The sequence below is a fragment of the Chionomys nivalis genome, chromosome 12 (assembly GCF_950005125.1).
Source record: "Chionomys nivalis chromosome 12, mChiNiv1.1, whole genome shotgun sequence".
Taxonomy (NCBI): Eukaryota; Metazoa; Chordata; class Mammalia; order Rodentia; family Cricetidae; genus Chionomys; species Chionomys nivalis.
Genome location: NC_080097.1, coordinates 5,799,030 through 5,817,836, shown reverse-complemented (window position 1 = coordinate 5,817,836; position 18,807 = coordinate 5,799,030). Strand labels below are relative to the sequence as shown.

Sequence of the window (18,807 nt, the reverse complement as noted above, 5' to 3'; positions counted from 1 at the left end):
AAAAGTGTGTCTTTGGTGTAAGAGCAGTATTACTGATCAAGAATGAAAACGTGAGATGAAAGGAAACATCTGACAGTGGTCAAAGTTGGTGTTCTGCTTTTCTTTAAGGACCAACCCCCCCCATTCTTGGCATATTATAATTCCATTACAAGTTTAGACAAGCTAAATTTACTAGAGTTTTATTTTAGAAATCTATGAAAAAAAACCAAAGCAACATTCAGGAAGAAAGTTTCAGAAAGCACCACCATCAATGTCGGCAGTCAATATGTATAGAAAAGGGTGGGGGTTGTGGTTCAGGGGCTGAGAGCAAGCACTGACCTTCCAGAGGAGCTAGGTTGTATTCCTGGCTCCAGGGTATTAGAAGCCCTGTTTTGGCCTCCATGGGCACTGTACCCTTACGGTACATAAACATCATGCAAGCAAAATTCCCATACACAAGAAAATAAATCTCTCTTTTTTTAAAAAAAGTAATATTTAGGAAAGACTTAACAGGTTATAGATCTAATTGCACCTTCTCAAAGGGAAACCTGATAACAGTTCATCTTCTATGTACAGCCATAATTGATCAGTTGGGAGCCTGTTGACTAGCTGAAGTTACTAAGCTAAGTTGCAGTTCCTTGGCAGGAATTCAAAATACTGGGGACCAGTCTTTAGGCAAATTTACTTTAATAGCACGTGTATTTGTAGAGGCTTATCTGAAAAGATCCACCTGAGAATATTAACAAAGGCTACCTTTTGGAGTTGGGTATTGGCAAGGAATTATGAAGTCAGAACTTAAAATGTTGCTCTGTACCCTTGACTATGGACGTTTTTCTAAGGTGTATGAAAATTACTCATATTTAAAAGAACTAGGATATCTGGGCGGTGGTGGCGCATGCCTTTAATCCCAGCACTCAGGAGGCAGAGGCAGGCGGATCTCTGGGAGTTCGAGGCCAGCCTGGTCTACAAGAGCTAGTTCCGGGACAGGCACCAAAGCTACAGAGAAACCCTGTCTCGAAAAACCAAAAAAAAAAAAAAAAAAAAAAGTCTCAAAATATTAATATCCTTATTCCCCAGGGGAAGCCAGGAGTGCTGGAAATGCTGATAAGAGAGTTATCTAAATGGTGAGGTATGTTGTGAGCATGCTATAAAAATATCTTGTTGAATGAAAATAATTTGCACACACTTATTCATAAAATAATTTTTGGTCCCTACTTTTGCTTTCATTAAGATACTCACTGACCTTCTGCAACTTTACAATAGAGTGAGAAATTCAGAAGACCCAGAAGTCATTTAGTGTAGTAAGTGACCTGACAGGGGAGTGAGGTATTCTTTTTTTTTGGGGGGGGGGGAGGGTTCGAGAGAGGGTTTCTCTGTAGCTTTGGACCCTGTCCTGGAACTAGCTCTTGTAGACCAAACTGGCCTTGAACTCACAGAAATCCGCCTGCCTCTGCCTCGGAATGCTGGGATTAAGGGTGTGCACCACCACTGCCCGCCTGGGAGTGAGTTATTCTGTTTCCAAGAAACCCAACTCAGACTCGTTGTGAGAAAGTCTTCTTCAGGTATGTTGGGGATAAAGAAACAAAGCGAAGCTAAGGAGGAGCTGTCAACTAAGAAGTAACAGCCAAAGGAATTTGCAAACCTCATCAACACAGAGGCTCAGAGTGTTTGTGGACCGGATGGCGGTAAGGATGGGCCTTAACTGAGAGAGGGACATTTGAAGCATTTGAACCCATATTCTAAAGAGCGAAGGTTGTGGACTAAAAGCGATGCTGCTGGGAAGGGTGGTTTGGTTTTGTTCTGCTTCTAGCATTCTATAACTTTAAAGTCAGAGGTGGAGTGTGGCTAAGAATTAACATGGGAATGAGGTCAGTTGCCACAAGCCAATTAACTGCCGGCTGGATAGTATAGTGGCTGCGGCTTCATACCATCCCCTGAAGAAAGGCATGTAATGAATGTGATCTTTTTTTTTTTTTTTTTTTTTTTTTTTTTTTTTTTTTTTTTTTTTTTTTTTTGGTTTTTCGAGACAGGGTTTCTCTGTGGTTTTGGAGCCTGTCCTGGAACTAGCTCTTGTAGACCAGGCTGGTCTCGAACTCACAGAGATCCGCCTGCCTCTGCCTCCCGAGTGCTGGGATTAAAGGCGTGCGCCACCACCGCCCGGCAATGAACGTGATCTTTAATTCTCAGCTGTCCGGCCTGGTGGGTGATGGTATAGTTCCATCAGGATGGAACCCAGAAATCATGGAAGGAAAAATCGGCTTAGTGGCAAGAGAAATTAGTCTTTTCAGTTTGGACCTGTGACGTGTGCTTGCAGCATTAAAGTGGGTTTAGGCGCGGGAGAGGAAAAGCAAAAGAACATTTCTAACTTCGAGCGCGTTTTCCCGGCAGCAACAGTGCGTTCTTTCCTGGGAAAGCCTCAGACGTCGATGACAAGCGCTCAAATGCGCAGTGGCCTGGCGCGCAAGAGCTGCTAGGGTGCTCGTTTGCAGTGTCCCCCAAACAGCATCCCAGAGCACTCCACTTAAAACGGGCGCGAAGTAGCGGCACGGCCGGGGAGCGCAGGGACCGGTCGACCAGCACGTCCCGCCCACCACGGCCGACGATTGGCTATCGTCTCCGGCTCGTGGCGGCGATCCCGTGCCTCATTGGCTGTCACTCTCGGACTCCCGCCCCCTCGCCCCGCCCCGCTCTCCGCCGCCGACGTGGGTTGCAGGCCCCAGGCGGTTGCCAGGCGCGCGAGCGAGCGGGCTGCGGGCATGGGCGGCTTGCGGCTGCTGGCGCTAGCCCTTACGTGCAGCTGCTGGTGGCTGCAGGGCGGCCAGGCCAAGACCCTGCGGGGCAGCTTCAGCAGCGCCGCGGCCCGGGACGCCCAGGGCCAGAGCATCGGCCATTTCGAGTTCCACGGTAGGTCCGGGGCGGGCCGTGGGCTGGAGGCGCGCGGTCTCCCGCAGGCCCGGGGTCGGTAGGCGGCGGCCGCGGCGCCTCCCTCCCGCCACGTCGTCCCGGCCTCCCCTGGATCGCCGCGGCCAGGCGCCTTCACCAGGCCGCAAGCCCAATGCACCTGAGAGCGGTTTCTATTTCCCCGACGCTCCCCGGTGCAAACGGGACCGTCCCGATGCATCTTCCCAGAGCTGGCCCCCCTGCTCCGCACTTGGCCTCACTGTGTACATTTGGGCCCTGTGGTGGCGAGTGAATGTCAGCCCAGGACCTGAGCTTTCCGGTTGTTTGTAACACCGGTTGCAGGAAACGTACTTGGAACGGATTTGGGATCTGTTTGGTTACCGTGCTACCGTGCAATAGATTTACCATGTGCCTAGAGTTCAGTTGGTGGAAATGCGTTTAAGTGTCGAGAAAGTTTCGTGATTGATACACTCTGGCCTGTCTGAAAGGGCTGCATTTTATTCTTACTTCCTGATATCCCCCAGGAAAAGCAATAACGCTTTTATTTGATGAATTTGCGATTCGTCCTATTAGTTTTGCTCCAATTTATTTGCTCTCTTAGTTTTAGTGTCTCTTGGCACTTTGAATTTGACACTACTGCATTTGAAGTGAGTAATTTCCTTTATGAAGGTCGGCTCTTCGGCTTATTTGATCGAGTTGCAGCTGTGGCTGTCAGTGTACCAGCTTAGGGAGTCTCAGAAAAAGATAATGGGATAGAAAGGAGAAGCTACATTGGCTTGGGAAGGATTGTCAAGTCCTGGAAATGTGCAGAACTAATGGTGTAAAAGGATGCTTTAAAAACACAAAAATTGAAGATTTTATAATATCTGACTTAAAAAAAATACCAGTTTTGCACAATCTGATTTTCCTTCCTGGATGAAGGAAGAAGAGACCCCTGAATAAGCAGCTTTGCTGTGTTTCTGTCATAGTCTAAGTCCCTTACCTGCTGGTGGCAGTCCTCTGAGAACTGCCAGTGCTGGTCATCAAGGAACTGTGGGAGCTCATGCCCCACAGAGATACCCATAACCCTGATCGTCATTACCTTGTGAACATGGAGGGAAACATGAAACCTAGGTTATCCAGCACCCCGGGTGTCATTGGGGAAGGGTTCCCAGGATAGTGTAACATGCTGTTGCAGGGGTCTCCTGAGAGATGGGGGAAGGGATAACCTGTGCACGGCTGGTCTCTCCTACATATTATACATATATGATTCTCTTATGCATAGTTCTTGCCACGTTTTGGTCGGTTGCAGTGTAACTGGGTAAAGCTGTGCTGAGACAGAACTGTAGCTTATGCCGAGACAGAACTACTACCATTTAAAGTGCTAGGGGAACTCACGAGTCACTTGGTAAAACTTGATGCCGTGTACTCATTCACGGAAGAGGCTTATTCTTCATGTACACGTTTTTTTTTTTTTTTTTTTTTTTTTTTGGTTTTTTGAGACAGGGTTTCTCTGTGGTTTTGGAGTCTGTCCTGGAACTAGCTCTTGTAGACCAGGCTGGTCTCGAACTCACAGAGATCCGCCTGTCTCTGCCTCCCGAGCGGTGGTGGCGCACGCCTTTAATTCATGTACACGTTTTAACGTACTGAAAAGGTTTAACCAATTGAGTTATTGAGTTGTGACCAAAGAACTTAAGAATAGGAAACTGTACAATGTTGAGACGTCCACGGCTTCACCTCTTTACCAACCTCCCATCCCCCTACAGGCAACTACTTTCGATATTTCAAGAAGAGCTAATACCTATACTCCTCAAAGTGTTACACATAATAGAAACAGAAGGAACATTGCCAAAATCTTTTTATAAGGCTACAGTTACCCTGATACCGAAACCACACAGAGACTCAACCAGGAAAGAGAATCACAGAGCACTCTCACTCACGAACATGGATGCAAAAATACTGAAGTAGTTGATAATTTTTGTTTTCATGCCAAGGTGACCATGCTCTTCTGTGTGTCAGAATCAACAACATAGCGGCGGCCGTTGGGAAAGAAGCTAAACTCTACCTGTTCCAAGGCCAGGAGTGGCTCAAGCTGCAGGAGAGCAGCCCTGGGTACAGCTGTAGTGAGAGGCTCACCCGGGCCCAGGTGACAGGTGAGTACTGGGCCTTTGTCTTTGGCCTTTAGATGTATTTTCTCCCCTTTCCTGTGGTCGTGTAGTACAGGTAGTGCATGTCTGTCTTTACTAAGATGTCTATAAATTTGTAACGACATACAAATAACTGATGATATTTTGGTTATTATGTTTTCAGCTGTGTTTTTCAAAAGTTAACCATGTCTTTGTTGAAAGGATAGAATGCTTTTTTTCTCCTTTTAGCATTCAGAAAGTTTTTAAATGTCCAAATAATTTATGAAGGAGTTTTCACTTATGCTCTGCGGTTTATGTAGTTGATGCTAATATTCAGACACATTTTTACCTGGTTGTAGTATGCAGCAGATGACATTGAACAGCTGTCACCTGCCAGCGCTGCACTGAACACCGAGTGTGCCATTTTATACAGCTTAGTCCGTGTTTGACAGCGTGCGAGAGAGACGAAGTTGTACGGTGGACCAGCGGTGTGTATTGTACCACATCACTAGGAACCGTAGGGTTTGCCCGGGGGCTGCTCTCTCATCCCTCTCAGCCGTTTCTGCCGGAGTCCACAGTGTCTCATGATTAGGATGCTGGCTGTTGGGAGACAGAGGGGGGCTTTTGTAGTTTAGGAGTGAAGTACATGTGCTATTCTACCCAGTATAGCCCTGAAATTAGCTGGTTGTGGAAGGCATGGTTAAAGAATCTGTTTTAGTTTCTTTTCCATTGCTGTGATGAGACACTCTGACCAGCGTAACATATGAAAGAGTTTATGGTTTATGGCTTGAGAGGGTTAGGAACCCTGATGGCAGGCAGGCAGGCAGCAGGGAGCAGTAGTAGCAGCCAGCACTCACCTCTTGATCCACAAGCTGCAGGCAGAACGTACTGGAATGGCACAAATCTTCTAAGACCTCAAAGACTCCTAATCCTTCCCAAACAATTCCTTCAGCTGGGGACCAAGTGTTCAAGTGTATGAGTCTCGGAGGGCCGTTCTTATCCAAACCACTGTGGCGTCCATGAGCAAAAGAGCAGCCATCCTGTCCCCTTTGTCTCCTGTATCTATAAGCATCCTCCTCTCGCTGAGCTGTGCGGGTTTCTTCTGGCTAGGCAGGTAGAATGGTCCTGTTCTAAATATCCTCTCAGCTGTCTGGACACCTGAGCAGCGAGAGCAGGGAAGACAATGGTTCCCTGGTCACTGTTGTCCACTGGGGATGATTGTTTCCTAGGTCGTTAGCTGACATCAGAGGTGTGCTGAGGAGATCTGACAGTCATTTACGTCAGCCCTGAGATTCTGATTACCTGGAGATCTGTGTTAATCCCTGTCAGCCTTCCTTTCTGCCGCATATGCTCATCTCTGCATTTCATGTGTCTAGAAGCCCTCCTCCTTTGCTCTATTCCCTCTGACGTTCAAACCGAGCTCCCCACCCAACTTCCCATTCTACTCTTCAGTGCTCCTTGTTTCTGGAAGCAGCCATGTCTGTCTCCTCCTCCACTTCACTCTCCTGATCTCCACAGACAGCGCTCTCATTTCCAGAAACCCACACATACGTAATTAAAATTAATAAACCTAAAACAGCATCCCATGAGATTTCAGTTACAGTAAGTGCCGTGACTATTGTTTACAATGACAGCTTGTGAGACCTGGTGCTTAGTGAAATGTGTGTGTTAGAAGTGCCTGGAGAGGAGCAGCCCCACAGCCTCGTGCCTGGCTAGCGGGAGAGGAGCAGGTTCAGAGCTTCGAGCTTGGCTGGTGGGAGAGGAGCAGATTCAGAGCCTTGAGTTTGGCTAGCGGGAGAGGAGCAGGTTCAGAGCCTCGAGCTTGGCTAGCAGGAGAGGAACAGGTTCAGAGCCTTGAGCCTGGCTAGCGGGAGAGGAGCAGGTTCAGAGCCTCGAGCTTGGCTGGTGGGAGAGGAGCAGATTCAGAGCCTCGAGCTTGTCTAGCGGGAGAGGAGCAGGTTCAGAGCCTTGAGTTTGGCTGGTGGGAGAGGAGCAGGCCCAGCACCTCATGCTTGACTACCAAGAGGGGTAGTTTGCCAGTTGGTGTTTCATCTGGCGCTACAGAAACTTGTCCTTGTTTCACTGTAAACTTGTCAGTTGTTTAAAGCCTTGGGTTTTAGAACTGTCACTTGGTTTTCTTACACCACATGGTCCATACTGTGCCATGTCTTACATCCATTTACGGAAGCACCATTTCCTACATCGCCAGAGTGCAAACCCACAACTGGAAATCACTACGAGTGACCTGGGGAAACCTGTGCATAAAGCAAGCAGAGTGGACTGTGCTTAGGCCCTCCTGTAAATGGAGACTTCCTCTGTCTGGTCTCTGGACTGGCTTCTCTCCACCCACAGGGTCACAGCCACTCAGTACCAATTACAATTGTTTGGCCAACATCTTAGACCTTTTACTGGCTAGCTCCAACTACAAATCAACCCCTTTCTATAGTTGTTGTGGGAGCTGCGGGCTGTGTTCCTGCCGCCCTAGCTCCTGGTCGCCTGGCTAGCTCATGCCCCAAAATAACAACACACAAACTGTATTCTTTTAAACACTGCTTGGCCCATTAGCTCTAGCCCTTACTGACTAATTCTCATATCCTGATCAACCCATCTCTAATAATCTGTGTAGCACCAGTCTTACCAGGAAAGATTCAGCATGTCTGACCTGGCGGCTTGCTTCATCGCATCTGCCCTGGAGAGCAGCGGCATGGCATCTGCCCTGGGGAGCAGCGGCATGGCATCTGAGCTCACTTCCTCTTCCTCCCAGCATTCTGTTCTGTTTACTCCACCCACCTATGTTCTAACCTATGAAGGGCCAAGCAGTTTCTTTATTTTTTAACCAATGATCTTCCTCCATCATATAGTTTATATTTACCATGAGGCTTCTGGCCTGTTACCTCACATCTTGCTTCTTGGACAGCTGCATGGCATCTCTCCAGCTCTGCCTACTCTCTATATATCTCTGTTTGGATTTCCCACCTAGCTTTACTCTGCTAACCCATTAGCTGAAATAGCTTTATTCATCCACCAATAAAAGCAACACATGTACAGATGGACGTCCCACATCACCTGCCCACTCTGAAGTGCTACAGCTGCAATTACTACCTTTTGGGGAGTCTTTGATCAGGGTTTCTCTGTGCAGCCCTAGCTGTCCTTGAACTCACTCTGTAGAGCAGGCTGGCCTCAAACTCAGAGATCTACCTGCTTCTGCTGGAATTAAAGGCGTGCACCCCCACCTCCTGGCTTGGAATTCTTGTAGCGTGGAGGTGGATGCAGCACTGGAGTCCTGTGGAATCTGCTCTCTTTGCTGTCGTCGTGCACCTAATTTCCCTCCCTGTTCTCTAAGACAGGAATATTTTGGGGATTATGAAATGAAAGCTAGCAGGAGGGGCTGGAGAGACGGCTCAGTGGTTAAGAGCACTTGCTGTTTTTGCAGAGGGCCTGAGCTCAGTCCCAGCACCCACATCTGGGAGCCCATGTCACCCCGCAAGTTTCGTGTCAGGGAATCTTCTGGCATGTGAGTTCACCAAACACATTCCATACACACACCAGTTAAAAGAAAGATAACAGAAAATAGCAGTTTTAGAGGAAATGGATATGGTTCTGTTAAGTTTGGAGGCCTAAAATAAAGTACTAAAGAATATATGCTCATATGTATTACATAGTTTTATGTATTTTTTTAACCTATGTATTTTGTATAAAATGTTGTGTCCTAATTTGCTTCTCTGTTGTAATTAGCTCTGTGACCAGCCATTCCTTGGGGAGGAAAGGGTTTACTTCAGCTTACAGATAACAGTCAATCTTCAGGAGAAGGCATGGCAGACTTGAAGCAGGGCAGCAGCTGAAGCTAGACCCTGGAGGAGTGCTGCTTGCTGGCTGGCTCCCCGTGGTTTCCTCAGTTTGCTTGCTTTCTCTCTTTCTTTTTTTCTTTATTTATATATATTATTTTTCGGGACAGGGTTTCTCTGTGTAACAGTCCTAGCTGTCCTGGAACTAGCTCTTGTAGACCAGGCTGGCCTTGAAGTCACAGAATCCTCCTGTCTCTGCCTCCCCAGTGCTGGGATTAAAGGCCTGTGCCACCCCCTCCCCCAGTGTCAGTTTGCTTTCTTATGTGATGCTACCCACCACCTGCTCATGGAGCGCACCACCCACGGGGGCTGGGCCCTCTCCCCTCAGCCATCACTTAAGAAAGTACCCACAGACTTGCACACAGGCCTATCTGTTGGAGGTAATTTCTGAACCTAGACTTGCTCCCTTTTTCAAGATGATTCTGACTTGTGTTGAGTTGACAAACCAGCTGGTGTATGTGTGTGTGTATGTTTTAGTAATTTCATCATTTTTCTTTTCAACAAAATCCTAGTCTTAAAATCTGTTTAATCTTTTAAATTACTAATGGTCATATTTACAATGTATTGCTCTGAGGAGCCTTAGTGAGAAAAGCACATCCATTATTTCATGACACTGTGATAGGGCCACGTACGTAATAATCCATGGAACGAGTACATTTGCAGAGCAGTAATGTGATTTTTACAGAATAACAACCGTAATAAGCTTGTTATTTTTGCCCTGCCCTTATGTAAAGCCTTACTTCTGGTCCACACTGAAAATGAGATCCATCTGAACTCTCTGTGCTGAGTGCTGCTAATAGTTCCAGGTATTGGAACTGAGCTCAGGGTGGCTGTGAGCACTGTGTGGTGGATGCTGGGAACTGAGCCCCGGGCCTCTGCAGGAGCAGCAGTGTTCTTAACCACTGAGGTATCGCTCCATCCCCAGCGTAAAAGACTTTCCTCGTGTGTGTGTGTGTGTGTGTGTGTTGTATAGCTATTGGGTATTGGTGCAAGGTTAAGTGAACTGCCACTAAGCTATGCCTCCAGTCCAGGCATTTTTTTTTAATTTATTTATTATGTATATAGGGTTCTGGGCACCAGATCTCATTATAGATGGGTGTGAGCCATCATGTGGTTGCAGGGAATTGAACTCAGGACCTCCGGAACAGCGGTCAGTTCTCTTAACCTCTGAGCCATCTCTCCAGCCCCAGTCCAGGCATTTTTATATACTAGAAACTACTGTCCATTTTATTTAAAAGCAAGCACACAAGACATTTAAAGACACTAAAAATTAGTATAATTTAGTTTCTCTTAAAAACTAACATATGCCAAATAGTTTGTTGTCAGAATAATATAATATTACATAGAGAATAACTTGCTGTCTTATATAGCTCACACACATGATCCCTTTTGTGTGTTTGGTATTCTGTAGAAACCATTTTAGGTATTGGTGTTTCACTATGCATTCTGGTTAGCGGTATTCGTTTTTTTTTTTTTTTTTTTATAGTGATTGGACAGTTAGCCAGCCGTTCAACACTTCTTCAGTGATTCACATTTGTTAATATGTGAGATACTAATTACACTCTCATGGAACACGCCTGCTATGTGGTAGTCTTTTGTCTCAGACACAATAACAGCATTGCCAAGAGACTTGCTACCAGAAGACAGTGAGACAGAAACCAAACCCAGTGTCCCTTTTGGAAGCAGTGCAGTGTCTCCATTTATGTGAGTCTGTACAATTTAAAAAAGAAGCCGTCTCACAGTGGGACTACAGCGTCACAGTTCTGTGTCATGTCATCGTGATACAGTCTAGATGCTAAGATGGCAACCCCTGTTTTGTAAAGACAAGCCCATATTTGAGCAACCTCATTTGAGCCATGTGTTGATGTCATGATAAAGTCTTACTAAGCGCCTTTGAGTAGTTAACACAGACCAAACTCTTAGCCACGATTTTTCAAGATTCTCTCAAGACAGGGTTTCCTGCAACTCACTCTGTAGACTAGGCTGGCCTCGAGCTTAGAGCTCCACCTATCTCTGCCTCCCAAACACTGGAATTAATGTGTGTGTGTGTGTGTGTGTGTGTGTGTGTGTGTGTAGCTGAGAAGGATTCAGGTTCCCAGCTGTCAATTTCCTCTTAGCTGAGGAGACAGGTCTCACCAAAGCTGGAGTGGGCCTGGCAGGGTTGGCATGTAGTTAGTCCTACATACGTGACAAATACCGTTCTAGAAGGTTCACAGAAGTTGGTCTTCGCATCCGTTATTTACTGTGGGTCTTACCTTTATTTTGTACACACAAGAATTCAGGTGGCGTACTTGTCTCAGTTTGTCTTAGTGCTGATGTTTCCACATCACAGTTCATCTCTGAGGAAAGTCAGGTCAGGAGCTCAGACAGGGCTGGAGCCTGGAGTGTGGAGCTGATGCAGAGACCATGGAGGAGTGCAGCTTCCTGGACTGCTCCTCATGGCTTCCTCAGCCTGCTTTCTTACGGAACTCTGGACCACCAACCCAAGGATTGCACCACACACCAGAGGCTGGGCCCTCCCCCACCAATCACTAATTAGGAAACTTTCTTACAGATCTTACGGAGGTATTTTCTCAACTGAGGTTCCCTCCTTTGAGATAACTAGTCTGTATGAAGTTGGCATAGAACTGTCCTGCTCAACACCGAGGCCAGGTTCTGGTGCAGACCTCTGTGCCCAGCGTTCGCGGGTTTGTCCTGCTGTGTCTGACTCCGGTGCGCACCTCTGGCCCAGTGTTTCTGTGTCTCTTTCACTACTAACACCTTGTGAAGAGAAAGACCAACTAGAAGAAACCTTGTTAGCAGGATCGTTTTTTGGACATGAGGCTTTTCCCTAGGTAAAGCTTCCATTTTACATTTAAACTAAGGGAGTTGCTTCCACAGCTGTGGCTGCGGCTGCGGCTGCTGTGACGACGTGGTTAAAAGGATTGTTTGGTTTGTATTTCACCGGATAATATGACTCTTAAATGTTACTAACCCACTGACAACTTTGTAAGTATTTATTAAAAATTCAGTTTCAGTGAAACTATTTCTCTTTTGTGGTATGTTATTGATAATTTCATAGTGATTTCATTGCTTAAATTGATCATTTTAGTCTGCTTTATAGTCCGTATACTTTATTCTAATATTACACCAGGGCTTGAATTTTTGAGGCAAAAAACAGATTTTAAACTCAAATTAATTCTATTACTAAAACATTGAAAGCATTGCTTTGAAAGGTACTATTTTCTTTCTCTCTAAGTGACCATGAACCAGACAGAACATAACCTGACGGTGTCCCAGCTTCCGGCTCCCCAGACGTGGCATGTGTTTTATGCAGACAAGTATACCTGCAGAGATGACGTGGAGAGTCCCCAGGTGGAGGATATCCCGTTTGAAATGGTGTTACTAAACCCGGATGCCGAAGGAAATCCATTTGATCATTTCAGCGCTAGAGAATCTGGTAAGATGTGTGTTTGAATATCCTAAATACACGAAGAGGTTTGTGCACGCGTGTCTTCATTTTACAAATCCATCCTAAATACACAAGAGGTTGTGCACGTGTGTCTTCATTTTACAAATATATCCTAAATACACGAGAGGTTGTGCACGCGTATCTTCATTTTACAAATATATCCTAAATACACGAGAGGTTGTGCACGCGTATCTTCATTTTACAAATATACCCTAAATACACGAGAGGTTTGTGCACGCGTGTCTTCATTTTACAAATATACCCTAAATACACGAGAGGTTGTGCACGCATATCTTCATTTTACAAATATACCCAAAATACACGAGAGGTTTGTGCACGCGTATCTTCATTTTACAAATATACCCTAAATACACGAGAGGTTGTTCACGTGTGTCTTCATTTTACAAATATACCCTAAATACACTAGAGGTTTGTGCACGCGTGTCTTCATTTTACAAATATACCCTAAATACACGAGAGGTTTGTGCACGCGTGTCTTCATTTTACAAATATACCCTAAATACACGAGAGGTTGTGCACGCATATCTTCATTTTACAAATATACCCAAAATACACGAGAGGTTGTGCACGTGTGTCTTCATTTTATAAATATACCCTAAATACACGAGAGGTTTGTGCACGCGTGTCTTCATTTTACTGTCGTGGAGTATTAAAAACGAAAAGCAGCCGAAGTTTAAAAAGCAGAGTGCTGAATTTTATATAGCTTGACTTTAGTATTTTAAAGACAGAAAATAAAACAAGTGGCCAGGCGGTGGTGGCTCACGCCTTTAATCCCAGCACTTGGGAGGCAGAGGCAGGCGGATCTCTGTGAGTTCGAGACCAGCCTGGTCTACAAGAGCTAGTTCCAGGACAGGCTCCAAAGCCACAGAGAAACCCTGTCTCGAAAAAACCAAAAAAAAAAAAAAAAAAAAAGAAAACATGTTATAAAATATTAACAGGTAGTTGTATATACAGATAATAGAATTGCATCATTTCTAGTTTCCTTTATACATTTTAAATTTCATTTTTAGGTTTGGCATTGTTTTTATAAGAAATGTTAATGAACTCAACAATCCACACTGAGGTATAAACTAAACTACTTTGTAGAAATCTCCCTTCCATTAGGTTTGAACAGGCTCAGACCTTGCTTCTCTGGGTTCTTACATTATAATGGTCAAGTCTGTGGTGTTTTCTGGAATCAGATTTATTCAATACCACAAGTCTTCATTAAGAGTTTAGATCACTGTGCCTTATCCTACTGAAGTGAGATTCTGGCCACATAGAGATGATTGGCATGAACATGGTAAATGTGCTCTTAGCGTGAACATGATAAATGTGCTCTTACATGACAGATTTGTCAGTTCACATGCTGGAGTGAGCATCTATGTAATCCGTCCATGAAGGAAAAGGTTTAGGGTTCACTCCTTCACGAGTCAATAAAGAAACTGCTGTTGGACCTTGTTTGCTGTAAAGCAGTTGAACAAGAGTAAGGCCACATTAGACATGATTGAGTATAACTTTGCCAATATCAGGAAAACAGTGTGTGATGGGGGTCACATGGAGTGTGAGAGGAAGAACAGTCAAGTGTTAGAGTGACAGTGGGGCGCTAACTGAAAACCCCACTCCGTAAAGGAATAACAGCCATTCAGAAAGTTTGAGTACAGATTACCTCAGGCCTTTTGGCTGATGACACCGTAGGCTATAGACGTGACTGGAAGTCAGACTGTCGTGTCTAATCCTTGCCCCAATGCCAGTGGCTGTTCTCAGTACTGTAAGATGGCATCAGTGACACCCAAGTCCATGGATAGCATTGGGCAGGTGTCTGGACTAATGGCCCTCATGTGGTTTGGGGAACCAAGCCTCCGTTATTTCCCTGACAGTTATTTTAGGACTGCTCAGGGCTTATGAGGAAGTAACACCCTGCGAGGCCACAGGCCCCTCTCCCTGCTGCCTATCTGCTGATACCAGACCTGCAGCTCTCTGAAACCTGATAGACCTTGTTTTCCTCGTCCTGGCTTCTAGTTCAGTTGTGGTTTTTCTTTTCTTTTCTTGTCCCTAATTTGGCATCTGAACTTCAACCCCACAGCATAAAAGTAATCTTATTTGCTGTGCTGGGCCTCTAAATGCCAGTGAGTCATTCTTGCCCCAACTTTCCCTGAACTTGCCCACACCTTTGGTGGTTTTCTGGCACCCAGGGTTACTGCTAGCTTTTCTTTAGAATTTACACAAATAACTCTAATCCATTTGCCAGTCCTAGGTTTGCTGGCCCCCTTTGTCTGGCTTCGTGACTGATTGAGTATCCAAAAGCTTATTCTAAAATGGGAAAGTTACCCAGGTCATGCCCTAACAGTATGTGATCAGTTATGAGATCTGTGCAGAGCCAGCCAGCAAGGACTGTTTATTTAACAGTCGGAAGAGCCCAGAGGTGCCTTGGATTCTTTTGACAACTTAAATTATTGAAAACCAGTCTGTGGTTGGCTTATTTTCTGAACGGTTTATTATTTTATTGACTAAAATGCATAAAAGCTCTTGTGAGGAGATCTATATTGAAGTTAAAGCTGGTGCTTCTTAACCCATCGCTATACATCTGGAGAAGATGTATACACCTAGAGAAGCCTGTTTGTTGTTAGTTTACGTGTTCAAACAGTAAAATATTGAGAGGCAAAGGCAGGCAGATCTCTGTAAGTTCAAGGCACACCTGGCCTACAGAGTGAGTTCCTGGGCAACCAGAGCTATATAGTAAGACCCAGTTTCTAACAAACCAAAAAAATAAAATAAAAAATAAATTCACTTCTCCCATGACTCAGACTTGTTTTGGGTGGTGGGCCAGGCGTTGAATCAGAGCTCTGAAGTTGTTTCTCATGTGCGAACCACTGTTGCAGAGAGCTGTGTCCCACATCCTGTGGAAGGTGTGTCAGCTTCACGGCAGAGCTCCCGAGGGTCCTTCCTCTTGTGTAGACTTGGGATAGAATTTGTTTCCAGGGAACAGTCTCCAGTTCTTTGAGAAACCTGTTCATTTGTCTAATTATATCCTCTGTGGAAGAAAATTTGATTTTCTGTTTTTTCTTGAGAATTGACCCTACTAGCTGAAAGGTTGAAGGTAAGGAACCTACTATAAACGACACAGAATTAATACTGTGTGGTATTCTCTCTTAATTTTATAGCCTGCTTCTTTTCTTTCGGTCCAGCTAATGCATTCTAGACTTTGATTAATCCCTGATTTGCAGTAAATCTAATTTTACAAAACCAATGGAGGCAGATCTGATGTCACTTAATAAACTAGTAAGTAGGAATATAAGACTTTTCAGGTAGAAATACTGAAATCACTTCTTTAAAAGGTTAATCATCAGTTTGAGAGGGGCAGGTGGGAGGAGTTAGAGGAGGAAGGGAGCGGAAATGATATAAACATATTATTCATGGAATTCTCTAAACAAATATAAAAAGTTAAAAGATAATAAACTATATTTTCTGCTCTTGTTTGAAGTACCTAGACTCTTGAGAGCATGTTGCCTAAAGCAGACAGGTAGTTTTTAATTGAAATAACATAGTCTTTGCAATATTTTCTAGATTTCAGCAGACATATTTATGCCTTTCTGTTTTCCCTTTTCCCCTACATGTTCTAAAGATAAGTGGACCACCACTTAACTCTAGTAAAATGTGATGTAGCTAGCTAGTAAAGATACTAGGTATTTTAAGAAAAAGGTCAGGTGGTGGTGCACATCTTTAATCCCAGGACTCAGAAGGCAGAGACAGGCGGATCTCTGAGTTTAAGACCAGCCTGGTCTACCGAGCTAGTTCCAGGGCAGCCATGGATACAGAAGAAACCCTGTCTCAAAAAACCTTAAAAAAAAAAAAAAAAAAATGGAGGGAAGGAAGGAAAAGAGAGAGAGAGCGCGCCTTTGTAAGTCTTTGGTCTGACCAGGTTCACACATCTTCCCTGTGTCGGCACCAACAGTTTGCATGTTGGAAATCGTCAGATAGTTTTGGAATCTTGGTTGGTTTTGAGACGCTTGGTGGAATTGCTGGGCTCGGAGGCAGGAAGCAGGCTGGGCAGGATGGAGTCCCTACTGCTCCTTCTCTTACCTCTTTTGCTCTCCAGTTGCTCACATGAAGCTAAGTCTGCTGGATGCCATCTATCCGGTCTCCCTGCTCACTCTCTTGAAGGCTTCTTTACGACTTGCTTTATAATCTGCACGTTTCCTTCTAAGTGTTCACCATCTGCTGTGTGCTCGTGTGAGTTTTCTTTAGTGTGTACTGACTTTTAAGACTTAGTTACCCACCTGTTTTAAAATTAGATTTTAATTCCAGGGTGAACAACACAAATTGCTTTCTTGTGACTGCTAGAGGCAAAACAGAAGTAAATTGGTAGCTGCAGAGAAGACAGTCTTAGAGCTGATCTGCTGGCCTGGAGTAGTCCTTAAAGGGTGTGTGGGCGACAAGGTGAGACTCACTTAGTGAAGATTTAGTTAACAAGAGTCAGTGTCTTAGTTTAGTTAGTTTAATATATTCATCCAATCGGATGTTTTTCTTTGTTCTTTATAAGCTTATCCTTTTCTGGGAGCTATATTTACCATGGAATAAAGTGCCTTTGTCCTTATTTTGATTTCTCAGTAAATGGTCCCGGTTTTCTTGTCATGCTGGATCTGCTGCCGAGGGCAGCGGCTCCTGAGCCTGGGATGGCGCTTCACAAAGGGCTACAGCTGAAGAAAACTCAGTGGGTGCTTTGTACACTTTGTGCAATTCTTTAACGCAAAGAAGGAAAAACTAAAAACTAAGATCAATACCTGGGCTAGTGTAAGGAATTTTATTGGCCCACAGCTTTTATTGTGTTGGTGTGACTGTATTTTCTGCCTTTTTCCAGTGCTCTAGTAATCTAAGGATTACGGAACCATTGTTCTAAAGTGCAATCTCTTTCTATGAACGGAGCGTTCAAATAGTTTTTAAAACTGTCCCACGTCTAGCAGTTGATGATTCTTCTGCAGTCTTCTCAGCACCGAGCGACTATCATCCGTGTAGAGCAGGAGAGACACCCAGTGGCAGAAGAACTTCTTGCTCCTCTGGTTCCCTGCTGACGGCCCCACAGTGATGGAGTTTAAGCTGTTTGTTTGCTGGTTTTACTGGGATGTGTCTCCTGGTTTGCTTTCTAAATTTTTTTTAAAAAAATAATAAAAGTACTTTTTTTCCCCTCATTATTTGGTTTTTAACCTAAGTGGGAATCTAGTGCAATCTCAGGCTTCTTATTGGAATGGGAACAGACTCAGCAGAGAACAACTCTCTGTGTGCTGCCAGTATTGCACACTCGATTCGGTGGAATGGGAAAGCCGTGCTGTTAGGGAGCACTGTAGTTTAACTCAGCGCAGCTGCCCTCCGTGTCAGCAGATTCCATGTCCACGCGTGCAGTCAGCCACAGATAAGCAGTATCATGTGAGAATTGGTCTGTTCTGAAAACACGCCAGCTTTCTTCTCTCCAGTGTCCCCTGAACAACGTGACATGATGCCTCTTCATCTAGTGCTTACGTCACACGATAATCCAGAGGTGATTTAAAGTATAGCAGGGTATGCATTGGTTTTTATACATAAATACCATGCATTTTATTTAAGGGACTTGAGGATCCATGGGTTTTAATGTCTGAGGAATTCTAGGGACCAGTCCCCCTTGGATTGAAAAAGAAGACTGTAAATGAATCCCTTAAATTTAAAACCACAAAATTCCCAGTCTTCTAATTTCCCACTTGGAATTGTTGTGCCCAGATTACAACCCCCAGAGAGAGACCACCAGAGAGGCCCAGATTGTAATAAGCAATGTTTAATTAGCATAATATGAACTAGTTCGGAACCCCTGTCTCCAACACCTCGTTGCAGTGAGGTAGAGAGAGGAATTGTATCTCCTCTGTGGGGTAAGCTTTTAAAGGTGTAACTACAAAGAGGCTTTTTGAAGCTGTTTGGCACAGGTGCAAGGACTTTTGCCCCCCCCCCATCCTGCTAAGTCAGCTTTCTCCTTGTTTTCTTTCTCACCAGGTGGCTGGCTGGCTGGGCTAAGTGACCTTGTGCTAGGGATCTCCCCGGCTGGAGGAGGGGAAGGAAAGTGCTGCTAGTCTGTGTTTCTAATTTTAAAACATTTTGCTAGGAAATTCTCGTCCCTTTGAGAATAAGGGTGAGGGTCTCACATGAATGGTGGCCATTTGTTTGTTGTTGTAGCTCTGCTTCAGGATCTGATTGTGGGGTTTCCTCCTCGGCAGTAGCTACAGGAAGTGCCAGAGAAGAGGGCTCTGGACATAGATGTCTTAAAGCTTTGCCCCAATGAAAATTGAAGGTAATAACCGAACATTCCCAAGTGACTGTGCTTCACATGGTTATTATCAGAGTCACTGTAGGGTTTTGCAAACCAGGCTGCCTGGCTTCATCCTCAGTTTCGGGTGGTAGATCAGAATTGGGACCCAAGAATTTGCAACACAAGTTCTGTGTTGATTTTGATGGATTAGGGACCACACTTGGAAAAGCATAGTCAAGGTGTGTTAAGCTACTG

At 44.9% G+C, this 18,807-nt stretch overlaps 1 protein-coding gene across 3 annotated transcripts in view; it reads left to right on the top strand.

Annotated features, from left to right (window-relative positions):
* Nucleotides 1-2,686: 2,686 nt before the first annotated feature.
* Nucleotides 2,687-18,807, top strand: part of Gpr180 (G protein-coupled receptor 180) — a 59,046-nt gene continuing 42,925 nt past the window's right edge. For all 3 annotated transcript variants that reach the window (XR_009058121.1, XR_009058120.1, XM_057786178.1), the window contains exons 1-3: nucleotides 2,687-2,883; nucleotides 4,854-5,012; nucleotides 12,069-12,269. Coding sequence is in view for 1 of the 3 variants with exons in the window: in XM_057786178.1 (XP_057642161.1) it covers nucleotides 2,736-2,883; nucleotides 4,854-5,012; nucleotides 12,069-12,269 (508 nt within the window). In the remaining 2 variants the exon portion in view is untranslated. The remainder of the gene's footprint in view (nucleotides 2,884-4,853; nucleotides 5,013-12,068; nucleotides 12,270-18,807) is intronic.